Source organism: Cyclopterus lumpus, chromosome 21, assembly GCF_009769545.1.
Source record: "Cyclopterus lumpus isolate fCycLum1 chromosome 21, fCycLum1.pri, whole genome shotgun sequence".
Classification (NCBI taxonomy): domain Eukaryota; kingdom Metazoa; phylum Chordata; class Actinopteri; order Perciformes; family Cyclopteridae; genus Cyclopterus; species Cyclopterus lumpus.
Genome location: NC_046986.1, coordinates 25,180,305 through 25,193,227, shown reverse-complemented (window position 1 = coordinate 25,193,227; position 12,923 = coordinate 25,180,305). Strand labels below are relative to the sequence as shown.

At 45.8% G+C, this 12,923-nt stretch overlaps 1 protein-coding gene across 1 annotated transcript; it reads left to right on the top strand.

Annotated features, from left to right (window-relative positions):
* Window positions 1–291: 291 nt before the first annotated feature.
* Window positions 292–7,809, top strand: nmi (N-myc (and STAT) interactor). The gene is made up of 9 exons (XM_034561383.1): window positions 292–469; window positions 566–634; window positions 3,611–3,769; window positions 3,854–3,970; window positions 4,136–4,298; window positions 5,028–5,134; window positions 6,183–6,369; window positions 6,699–6,802; window positions 7,250–7,809. The coding sequence occupies exons 1-9, from the start codon at window positions 431–433 to the stop codon at window positions 7,457–7,459; spliced, it is 1,155 nt and encodes a 384-aa protein (XP_034417274.1). The 5' UTR covers window positions 292–430; the 3' UTR covers window positions 7,460–7,809.
* The last annotated feature ends 5,114 nt before the right edge of the window (window positions 7,810–12,923 follow it).

Here is a 12,923-nt window from a genome sequence, read left to right as displayed (position 1 = left end):
AAGAAATGTCTATTCAAATGATGGTGTGTACAGGTGTGTGTCTCATTTGGACACGAAATACCATTTTGAGAAGAAACAACATTGTTTTGAATGCGACGTTTTTTGCAATTTTGCAGGAGATTTGTAGAGTTTTGCGTTGTGTGCGTTTTTGTATTTGTGTGTAGAGTTCTGAGATTACAGAACATGCCTGTTATCTATTGAGGAAAACCCTGAAATGAAATGCAGAAGGTATGACAGCAGTCATCCGCCACCTTGAATTGGTCCTGTTCACATGACGCTCTCCCTCCGCCAGGAGTGCTGCGTCATCTCCAGTCCTCCTTACTTTCACTTTTGATTCGAGTCCTTCGGAACTGCAGCTGCTCTGTGTGTCTTCTCACTTTACGGAAAATAAAGCAGCAAAGAAGTACAGAACAGCTGGTAGCGTCGGGTCATGGCCGACATCTGCAGTAACCGCCCGGTTCATGGCACGGTAAGGACCGTGTGCTCGTTACTTCTCGGAGGAGAACTGAGTGACCCTGCCACATAATGATCAGAGTTTAACAGAGCTATTGTTCCTCATGGGCAGGAGGACGAGGGTCTGGAGGAGGAAGCCGGAGAATTGGAGGAGGCCAAGAAAGAGCTGGAGACATGGAAGGTAAACCTTCCCCTCCTGACTGTTTGTACTTGACCCTCTGGAACTTGTCAAGCTTTGTACAGAGAACCGGTTTATTTAGTCTGTCAAAATACACTGCGGTGCGGTGTAATGCATTCAGTTCAGACTCAGCTAGATAATATGTAGGCCTAGAGTTACTTAGTAACTTAGCCTAATGTAGGCCTAGAGTTACTTAGTAACTTAGCCTAATGTAGGCCTAGAGTTACTTAGTAACTTAGCCTAATGTAGGCCTAGAGTTACTTAGTAACTTAGCCTAATGTAGTCCTAGAGTTACTTTGTAACTTAGCCTAATGTAAGTCTAGAGTTACTTAGTAACTTAGCATAATGTAGGCCTAAAGCCTAGAGTTACTTAGTAACTTAGCATAATGTAAGCCTAGAGTTACTTAGTAACTTAGCCTAATGTAAGCCTAGAGTTACTTTGTAACTTAGCCTAATGTAAGCCTAGTGTTACTTTGTAACTTAGCCTAATGTAAGCCTAGAGTTACTTAGTAACTTAGCCTAAAGTAGGCCTAAAGCCTAGAGTTACTTAGTAACTTAGCCTAATGTAAGCCTAGTGTTACTTAGGAACTTAGAATAATGTAGGCCTAGAGTTACTTAGTAACTTAGCCTAATGTAAGTCTAGAGTTACTTTGTAACTTAGCCTAATGTAGGCCTAGAGTTACTTTGTAACTTAGCCTAATGTAGTCCTAGAGTTACTTAGTAACTTAGCCTAATGTAGGCCTAGAGTTACTTAGTAACTTAGCCTAATGTAAGTCTAGAGTTACTTTGTAACTTAGCCTAATGTAGTCCTAGAGTTACTTTGTAACTTAGCCTAATGTAGGCCTAGTATTACTTAGTAACTTAGCCTAATGTAGGCCTAGTATTACTTAGTAACTTAGCCTAATGTAAGCCTAGTGTTACTTAGTAACTTAGCCTAATGTAAGCCTAGAGTTACTTTGTAACTTAGCCTAATGTAGGCCTAGAGTTACTTTGTAACTTAGCCTAATGTAGGCCTAGTGTTACTTTGTAACTTAGCCTAATGTAAGTCTAGTGTTACTTAGTAACTTAGCCTAATGTAAGCCTAGTGTTACTTAGTAACTTAGCCTAATGTAAGTCTAGAGTTACTTTGTAACTTAGCCTAATGTAGGCCTAGAGTTACTTTGTAACTTAGCCTAATGTAGGCCTAGTGTTACTTAGTAACTTAGCCTAATATAAGTCTAGAGTTACTTTGTAACTTAGCCTAATGTAAGCCTAGTGTTACTTTGTAACTTAGCCTAATTTAAGCCTAGTGTTACTTAGTAACTTAGCCTAATGTAGGCCTAGAGTTACTTAGTAACTTAGCCTAATGTAAGCCTAGAGTTACTTAGTAACTTAGCCTAATGTAAGCCTAGTGTTACTTAGTAACTTAGCCTAATGTAGGCCTAGAGTTACTTAGTAACTTAGCTTAATGTAGGCCTAGAGTTACTTAGTAACTTAGCCTAATGTAGGCCTAGAGTTACTTTGTAACTTAGCCTAATGTAGGCCTAGTGTTACTTAGTAACTTAGCCTAATGTAAGCCTAGTGTTACTTTGTAACTTAGCCTAATGTAAGCCTAGAGTTACTTAGTAACTTAGCCTAATGTAGGCCTAGAGTTACTTAGTAACTTAGCTTAATGTAGGCCTAGAGTTACTTAGTAACTTAGCCTAATGTACGCCTAGTGTTACTTTGTAACTTAGCCTAATGTAGGCCTAGAGTTACTTAGTAACTTAGCCTAATGTAAGTCTAGAGTTACTTAGTAACTTAGCCTAATGTAAGCCTAGAGTTACTTAGTAACTTAGCCTAATGTAAGCCTAGTGTTACTTTGTAACTTAGCCTAATGTAGGCCTAGAGTTACTTAGTAACTTAGCCTAATGTAGACCTAGTGTTACTTTGTAACTTAGCCTAATGTAGACCTAGTGCTACTTAGTAACTTAGCCTAATGTAAGTCTAGAGTTACTTTGTAACTTGGGCTAATGTAAGCCTAGAGTTACTTAGTAACTTAGCCTAATGTAAGCCTAGTGTTACTTAGTAACTTAGCCTAATGTAAGTCTAGAGTTACTTTGTAACTTGGGCTAATGTAAGCCTAGAGTTACTTAGTAACTTAGCCTAATGTAAGCCTAGTGTTACTTAGTAACTTAGCCTAATGTAGGCCTAGAGTTACTTAGTAACTTAGCCTAATGTAAGCCTAGTGTTACTTAGTAACTTAGCCTAATGTAAGCCTAGAGTTACTTAGTAACTTAGCCTAATGTAAGCCTAGTGTTACTTAGTAACTTAGCCTAATGTAGGCCTAGTGTTACTTAGTAACTTAGCCTAATGTAAGCCTAGTGTTACTTAGTAACTTAGCCTAATGTAGGCCTAGTGTGAGCCTTGACCTTTTGCCTTGTCAGTGTTTTGAGTAGGAAGAGAGGAGATGCTATGCATCATATCTTTGGGGTACAACACATGCACAATCAAATCTAGACCTGCCCTTGGCGAAAGGCTCACTAGCTGGCACACAAGCGTACCCAAAGGGTTCAACCCGAAGCTATCAAATGTGCATATGTTAGGTTAGAGCAGATGATGTTTCTAATAAAGGGACGACGTTCACTCGGGTGCGCTCGGCTATACTGTCAGTATAGCATTAGGGCAAAAAAATGCACTTGTGAAATGTAACTTTTTAAATGTAATGTGATATATATTTCACAGGAAATATCTGAAAAGCATGACTGCGCAAATCAGCACATGGACCTCAGTTATAAGGACATGGGTATTCATATCCTCCTTTCAAATTCAGGGATTAGTCCAGGTTGACTAATCCACCTCAAAGTTCAGCCTCCATTATACAATTTAGGTGAATGGAATTTAAAATCTAAAAAGATTATCTGAAGCTGTAACTACTTTCTCGTGTTAGAAACAGCCTCTATGCAAACTGTCCACGGGTCCCCCATTGTCTCTCTGAACCTTTCCGTCTGTTTCTTTAAGACTAAAACAGAGAAAGCCGATGATGTGAAAGCCAGGCTGATGTTGGACAAACTGGAGGAAGATGAAGCCAAGGAAGAGGCCCGGCTTGTGTTGTTGGCTTGCGTTAAAAAGCAAGAGGAGTGTCAGAAGGAATTCACTCAAAGCATGAACACTGTGAAGGTACAGTTACTGTCATCTCTGTAACACCTACAGACAGAATTACAAGGCACTCACTGCATGTTTGCTCTTAATCCTCTCACATAGGATGAACTCCTGCTGCTTGATGAACGCAGACATGACTTGCTGAACAAACTGAAGCAATGTCAAGCTGCGCTAGAGGCTAAGAGGGCAGAGTCCACAAAACTAAAGCAGAAATTCAAGGTGGGAATGAAGTCCGTCCATCTATCATGTAACTACACCAACCTGCCACCGCATAGCAGCAACAGAATACAACATCTCAATAATACAACAAGACATTGGCATATCCAAAAATAAAAACTATAACAACTGTACTTTATATAATTATTGTTGTGCAATGTATTCCAGATCTACGCCCAGATTCCAGAAACAGAGGTGGAGTTTAGGGCTCAGAGTAAAGAGGAAAGGGAGGACAACAGTCAGCCAATCAGAGGAGTGTTTGGCATCAGCCAGAGACCCACTGTGCTCCTGCAGGGAGGACAGGCACTCATCACCTTTGAAGAAGAGAAGGGTACACTTCTGTGTGATAGACTGGAGTATGAGAAGTAGCTGGCATCTCTCTTTTCTTAGATATCAATAAAACCTATAGTAATGAGTCTTAACAGTCTGTGCTAAGTGCTGACTGGCTGTGTCAAATACGCTCACATTAGTAGGCATGCAAATGGTAAACAACTTAACATTACCTCAAGTCAATGTAGCCAAACAGCCAGCGGGGGGGGGGGGGGGGGGGTGTTTTTGATATGGATCAGAAGAGTGCCTTGAACAATAACAGTGTCCTCAATGTTAAGGCTTACGTTTCATTAAGACACAGTAGGAGACTCAGGATCCACACGGATGTTTTCCTTTTTAAAAAGCATATATTTTCAGTCAATACCTAAGACGAAGATGTTTGAATGTTTGTTTTAGACTCCTGGCTTGTGTTTTAGTCTGGACAGCAGAAACGGAGACGCAGACGCTTTTTGATTGGCTCTTATCAGTCCCGGTTTGCGGCTTCGAGGCGATGGACACAAAAAGGAGGACTTTCCTTTTCTTATCAATGGTTATTTTGTTCTGCAGAACTTTTGTGAAGTACAGAGAAAGTGTAAAGGAACAAAAGCATAAAGGCTCTACGACGAACTTCAGGCGTGTTAGTATAGACAGAGATGATGAAAGGCAGGTGTGTACAGAGAGTTTTTGGTTAAAAAGAGAAACCCATTCATGTGGATGTAGCCTGACTGTGATGGCTGTTTCCGTCCTCCAGTGGCCTCTAAGATCCTGATGATTGCCAAGTGCTCCGTGTCCTGTGAGAACATCAATTTGGATGTGAAACCAAAAAGAATAACCATGGATCCTGCTGTTAAGTTTGAGGTACGTCTTGTTGTCCACTTCCACGTCGACACATACACTCAGAGTGATACCAGTCCCCCATGACAGCACACACTGTCATGGGGGATAAATAGTACAAACAACACAATTATTGGCCCAGATACATGTGACTCACTGAATAATGGTCGGCTGTTTGAGTGTTAAGGTGTCTTAGTCTGCTTGCTTTTCCTGAATGTAAATAGAACTTTGGTCCTAAGTCTATTTTCCCGATTTTGTAGCAATACATAGACATAAGACAAACAGGGAAGTGAGGCGAGACAGACGGACAGACGGACAGACAGACAGACAGACAGAGAGAGGGAAGGATTGACAGACAGACACACAGATTCACACAATTTTGACATATTCAATTCTGTAATTAAACATTTTCTGAGAAAAGCAGTAATAATAATGTAACTAATAATATAATATAAGAATAATTACATAATATAAGAATAATAATAAACAGTAAAAGCAGTAATTCAATTCAGTTTATTTTGTATAGCCCAATATCACAATCTGTACACATATGACATCCCTGACCTTTGACCTCACATCGAATCAGGAAAACTCCCAAAAAAACCAGAAAAAACCCTTTCACGGGGAAAAAGTGAAGAACCCTTCAGGAGAGCAACAGAGGAGGATCCCTCTCCCCGGATGGACAGAAGCAATAGATGTCATGTGTACAGAATGAACAGAGTTACAACACATTCAATGAATATGACAGAAATGTATGAATAATGAGTAGTAGGCATGGACCACAATCCAGACCTCCACAATCCATGAAACAGAAGGAATATTGAACTATTATTTCCTCACATGTAGCTTTCGTTTTGCAGAGAAGAGTGTCAACCAGCTCATCAGCTCATCCTATTGAGAAGGGCTTTGTTAAGGTCAACTCGGCTTCCTTTTACCCAGAGACACTGACAAAATACAGTGTAGCTCCAGCATCAACACGGACTCACAGAACAGTGGTGCTTAATGTGTTTCATACTGTACACATGGTCTGTATCTTTTGCATTGAGCATCACTGTCATCGTTTGTGCCATAGATCCACCTCGATGTGTCCAGAAAAGAGCTCAAGGTTTCCAACATCCCCACTTCCATGCCAGAGGAGAGAATAAAGGAGCGACTGGAGATGAGTTTCTCCAGGCCCAGCAGAGGAGGAGGAGAGGTGAACGGTGTGGAGTACGACAGGAACACTGGGACAGGACGGATCACCTTTCTCCACCCTGGAGGTACAACTCTGGCCCAGAGCTGCAGAGCAAATGTGTGTTAGGGAATTTAAGGCCTCTGTAGAGGGATATCATGATTCTGCACTATTGTTACAACTTACACCTCAAATCTCATGTGTGGTGTCTTCTTAGTGATCCTAGTTTGTTAATGTGTGCCTTATTCATTCAAACGCAGTCCGGAATGCATTATAAGGTTTGTCAACACAGACTGGAACCTCTCATCTATTGTGAGCCACTTAACTTGGTTCCCTGAACACATCTTACAATGACAACTGTCAACATGCTGCACTTCTCAAGTGTGTGTGTGTGTGTGTGTGTGTGTGTGTGTGTAGTTGCTGAGAGCCTGTCCTTGAAAGGGAGGTACCATGTGGATCTGGACTCTGAAGTGAACGTGCAGGTTGGATCCATTTACAAACACCAGCTGTGCAAGTTCCAGGTATCATTATATGCAGCATATTATGGTCTGCATTCCACTCACGTGCTGATGTAGCTGAACCTGCTGTGATCCTCTGCTGAATTTCTACTAAGAATTTGATCCTCTTACTGACAAAGTCAAAGTATGTTTACCATCATTGTTTAATGTTAACTTGCTGTTCATTAATTTTATTTAATACACCAGTGATTCCCAAAGACTAAGTGAGGACCCTCCTGTGAGGCCCTCCATCATTTTGCTATTGAGGCATTCAGGGGGTCTGAAGTGTCAATCAGGGTCTCAGACCCCCCCCCCCCCCCCCCCCCCCTTCCGAGATGGCCTGTATTTCACACACAGGGTTTACCTATTCAAGATAATATAAGGTTATCCTTATAGTATCGAATCCTGATCAACAGCTCAAGTTCATATCAGTGGTATCGTCAATAACCATCTGCTGGCGATTCATTTCAGACCTTCTGTGGCTCTCCAAAGCGTACCATCCTCCTGGATGATATCAAGGACATGGGGGAGGAGGAGGAGGACCTGCAGGACTACCTGGAGATCCACTTCCAGAAGCCCAGCAATTACGGCGGTGAGATAGAGAGCATCCAGTACACCTCCAGGGGAAAGGCTCTGCAGGCCTTTTTCTGTGAGGACTCGTCTCCTACAGCTGCAACATGAGCTCCTCATCCATTGAGTGTCTCCTATGTTTGAATTAGAAAATCATATATGTGATCTATGAATATGATATGGACATTTAACAACACTTAACAATGTCTGATTTTCCTGACATGTATATAGAGGACTGTGTCAATGGTGTTGTATTTGATGTCACACGGTTCTTGAGCAACCTGTTGATTCTCTTCCCTTCAGTGTGCACGCTGAAGATAAAGCAGTGGGCTCAGGGAGGATTGTTAGTGACACTGGACTTCCTGTCCTCCCGTTTTAGGCCAATACTCAACATGGTGTACGCCTGTCAGTCTGTCTGTCTCTTCTTGTGCTCATTAAATCTGAATACTGAATCAACCACAGCAGTAGTGTTTTCTTAACTGAGACTGGATCCATCCGAACATGGCTCAATATATGGTTGGAGGCAGTGGCGGCTGGTGGAATTTTTCTTTGGTAGGGACATCCGATCAATTTCAGCAAACATCCCAGTATGATTCAATGCAACAAAGTATTAAACACGCATTTCTACTTTGTAGTTAAATATTTAACATTTATTCCAACACTGACATAATAAAAAACATCTTATTCATACAATTCAGTATATTAATATATATATATATATATATATATATATATATATATATATATATATATATATATATATATATATATGTATATCATATAATAATATTCTAACGTATATCATATAATAATATTCTAACGTGGTGGAGGAGTTTGAGTGGCTCAGTGATCCTGGGAGCTATGTTGTCCGGGGCATCAGCCCCTGGTAGGGTCTCCCAAGGCAAACAGGTCTCGGGGGAGAGCCCAGACTAAGAGCGGTTCAATAAACCCTGATGATAAGCAGCCCACGGATTGTAGCCACCTTGCCCGGACAAGGGAAACCGGGGCACCCTCCCGGAGCCAGACCCAGGAGGGGAGCTCGTCGGCGAGCGTCTGGTGGCCGGGCTTTCGCCCATGGGGCCCGGTCGGGCTCAGCCCGAAAAAACACCATGGAGCAGCAGTCACCCTGTGGACCCACCACCCGCAGGGAGAATTATCGGGGTCGGGTGCTATGTAGACCGGGCGGCGGGCCAGGCGGGAGACCTGGGCGGGCCGATCGCCGGCGGCATAGACTAGCTCTAGGGACGTGGAACGTCACCTCACTAGCGGGGAAAGAGCCGGAGCTGGTGCAGGAGGTGGAGCGGTACCAGCTAGATATAGTTGGGCTCACCTCCACGCACAGCATGGGCTCTGGAACCAAGCTCCTGGAGAAGGGTTGGACTTTGTCCTTTTCTGGAGTTGCCAAGGGTGAGAATATATATAAATATTGTATAATATAAATCACCTGTGTGCCTGTTTTTATCCACCTCATTGTGTTTCTTCACCTCAATCCTGTGTCCATCATCCAGCTGGTAGTGAAGTTCACTTTGCCCAATATGGCTGCTTGACGGAGTTATCATGTGTGTCCTGGTGTTCTCATGTTTTCTTAATTTTTCCGACAAGTGCTTCATGTCTCTTACTCCCGTAACTGTTCATGCTGGATATGTCCCTGTTGATTTATAAAGCACAATACGGCATTAGCACGACAGCATCCAGCTAACCAAACCTTCCTGGTGTACCGGTCTGTTGTCTTTTTAAGTCTGGTTGATCTGGGCCCAGCTGTTTTACCTGTAGTTTCTCCACCAAAGTTATTCTCTCAAACGGGTCTTGGAGGAGAGACTTTGGCCCAAAGCTAAATCTATTTTAGGACGCTGATTGGCTACATTGTGTGTCACGAAGGAATGCGGTTCATCCTCTTCCACACACTGACACTGCAGCTGTTCTGTTGCAACAACACCTGACAAACACATTCCTCTTGTGTGTAGTTGCAGGTGATGGTGAGTTAGGGGTCATTGCTTGTGTTTGGATCTAAGCCCATTTGGCAGTGGAGGGTTTTCATTAACTCTGCTCCGCAGTTTCATCCCAAGCCAAAAATCAGTCTTCACACCTGCTTTGTTCTCATAGATCCTTCAGAACCCCTTGGTTTTAGGTCTTCACTGGTGTGTATTTGTGTTTACATGTCCAGCTCTTCACAGCTTTGTTCTGCTGATAGGTGATGAAATGTCTCTGCATGTTACACTAAAAAAGAACAATTTAGTTTTCAATTTACACTTTTCACACGCGCTCACGCCATGCAGAATAAGGCATAACCGATAACTTCTCAAATCTTCTTCTAAAACCTTAATACGAATATGGCTGATTACCTCCTACTGTGTGATGTTTTATTCTACTAGAGGACAGGCTCTACTACTGTGAGTCCACTAGAGGACGGGCTCTACTACTGTGAGTCCACTAGAGGACGGGCTCTACTGCTGTGAGTCCACTAGAGGACGGACTCTACTGCACTGAGTCCACTAGAGGACGGGCTCTACTACTGTGAGTCCACTAGAGGACGGGCTCTACTGCTGTGAGCCCACTAGAGGACGGGCTCTACTGCTGTGAGTCCACTAGAGGACGGACTCTACTGCACTGAGTCCACTAGAGGACGGGCTCTACTACTGTGAGTCCACTAGAGGACGGGCTCTACTGCTGTGAGCCCACTAGAGGACGGGCTCTACTGCATTGAGTCCACTAGAGGACGGGCTCTACTGCTGTGAGTCCACTAGAGGACGGGCTCTACTGATGTGAGCCCACTAGAGGACGGGCTCTACTGCTGTGAGCCCACTAGAGGACAGGCTCTACTGCATTGAGTCCACTGGAGGACGGGCTCTACTACTGCTGTGAGCCCACTAGAGGACAGGCTCTACTGCATTGAGTCCACTAGGGGACAGGCTCTACTGCAGTGAGCCCACTAGAGGACCGGCTCTACTGCACTGAGCCCACTAGAGGACCGGCTCTACTGCATTGAGTCCACTAGAGGACAGGCTCTAGTGCACTGAGCCCACTAGAGGACGGGCTCTACTGCATTGAGTCCACTAGAGGACGTGCTCTACTGCATTGAGTCCACTAGAGGACGTGCTCTACTGCATTGAGTCCACTAGAGGACGGGCTCTACTGCTGTGAGCCCACTAGAGGACGGGCTCTAATGCTGCGAGCCCACTAGAGGACGGGCTCTACTGCTGTGAGCCCACTAGAGGACAGGCTCTACTGCATTGAGTCCACTAGAGGACGGGCTCTACTGCTGTGAGTCCACTAGAGGACAGGCTCTACTGCTGTGAGTCCACTAGGGGACAGGCTCTACTGCATTGAGTCCACTAGGGGACAGGCTCTACTGCATTGAGTCCACTAGAGGACGGGCTCTACTGCTGTGAGCCCACTAGAGGACGGGCTCTACTGCTGTGAGTCCACTAGAGGACGGACTCTACTGCACTGAGTCCACTAGAGGACGGGCTCTACTACTGTGAGTCCACTAGAGGACGGGCTCTACTGCTGTGAGCCCACTAGAGGACGGGCTCTACTGCATTGAGTCCACTAGAGGACGGGCTCTACTGCTGTGAGTCCACTAGAGGACGGGCTCTACTGCTGTCAGCCCACTAGAGGACGGACTCTACTGCATTGAGTCCACTAGAGGACGGGCTCTACTGCTGTGAGCCCACTAGAGGACAGACTCTACTGCATTGAGTCCACTAGAGGACGGGCTCTACTGCTGTGAGTCCACTAGAGGACTGGCTCTACTGATGTGAGCCCACTAGAGGACGGGCTCTACTGCTGTGAGCCCACTAGAGGACAGGCTCTACTGCATTGAGTCCACTAGAGGACAGGCTCTACTACTGCTGTGAGCCCACTAGAGGACAGGCTCTACTGCATTGAGTCCACTAGGGGACAGGCTCTACTGCAGTGAGCCCACTAGAGGACCGGCTCTACTGCACTGAGCCCACTAGAGGACTGGCTCTACTGCATTGAGTCCACTAGAGGACAGGCTCTAGTGCACTGAGCCCACTAGAGGACGGGCTCTACTGCATTGAGTCCACTAGAGGACGTGCTCTACTGCATTGAGTCCACTAGAGGATGAGCTCTACTGCTGTGAGCCCACTAGAGGACGGGCTCTACTGCTGCGAGCCCACTAGAGGACGGGCTCTACTGCTGCGAGCCCACTAGAGGACGGGCTCTACTGCTGTGAGCCCACTAGAGGACAGGCTCTACTGCATTGAGTCCACTAGAGGACGGGCTCTACTGCTGTGAGTCCACTAGAGGACGGGCTCTACTGATGTGAGCCCACTAGAGGACGTGCTCTACTGCATTGAGTCCACTAGAGGACGTGCTCTACTGCATTGAGTCCACTAGAGGACGGGCTCTACTGCTGTGAGCCCACTAGAGGACGGGCTCTACTGCTGCGAGCCCACTAGAGGACGGGCTCTACTGCTGTGAGCCCACTAGAGGACAGGCTCTACTGCATTGAGTCCACTAGAGGACGGGCTCTACTGCTGTGAGTCCACTAGAGGACAGGCTCTACTGCTGTGAGTCCACTAGGGGACAGGCTCTACTGCATTGAGTCCACTAGGGGACAGGCTCTACTGCATTGAGTCCACTAGAGGACGGGCTCTACTGCTGTGAGCCCACTAGAGGACGGGCTCTACTGCTGTGAGTCCACTAGAGGACGGACTCTACTGCACTGAGTCCACTAGAGGACGGGCTCTACTGCTGTGAGTCCACTAGAGGACGGGCTCTACTGCTGTGAGCCCACTAGAGGACGGGCTCTACTGCATTGAGTCCACTAGAGGACGGGCTCTACTGCTGTGAGTCCACTAGAGGACGGGCTCTACTGCTGTCAGCCCACTAGAGGACGGACTCTACTGCATTGAGTCCACTAGAGGACGGGCTCTACTGCTGTGAGCCCACTAGAGGACAGACTCTACTGCATTGAGTCCACTAGAGGACGGGCTCTACTGCTGTGAGTCCACTAGAGGACTGGCTCTACTGATGTGAGCCCACTAGAGGACGGGCTCTACTGCTGTGAGCCCACTAGAGGACAGGCTCTACTGCATTGAGTCCACTAGAGGACAGGCTCTACTACTGCTGTGAGCCCACTAGAGGACAGGCTCTACTGCATTGAGTCCACTAGGGGACAGGCTCTACTGCAGTGAGCCCACTAGAGGACCGGCTCTACTGCACTGAGCCCACTAGAGGACTGGCTCTACTGCATTGAGTCCACTAGAGGACAGGCTCTAGTGCACTGAGCCCACTAGAGGACGGGCTCTACTGCATTGAGTCCACTAGAGGACGTGCTCTACTGCATTGAGTCCACTAGAGGATGAGCTCTACTGCTGTGAGCCCACTAGAGGACGGGCTCTACTGCTGCGAGCCCACTAGAGGACGGGCTCTACTGCTGCGAGCCCACTAGAGGACGGGCTCTACTGCTGTGAGCCCACTAGAGGACAGGCTCTACTGCATTGAGTCCACTAGAGGACGGGCTCTACTGCTGTGAGTCCACTAGAGGACGGGCTCTACTGATGTGAGCCCACTAGAGGACGGGCTCTACTGCTGTGAGCCCACTAGA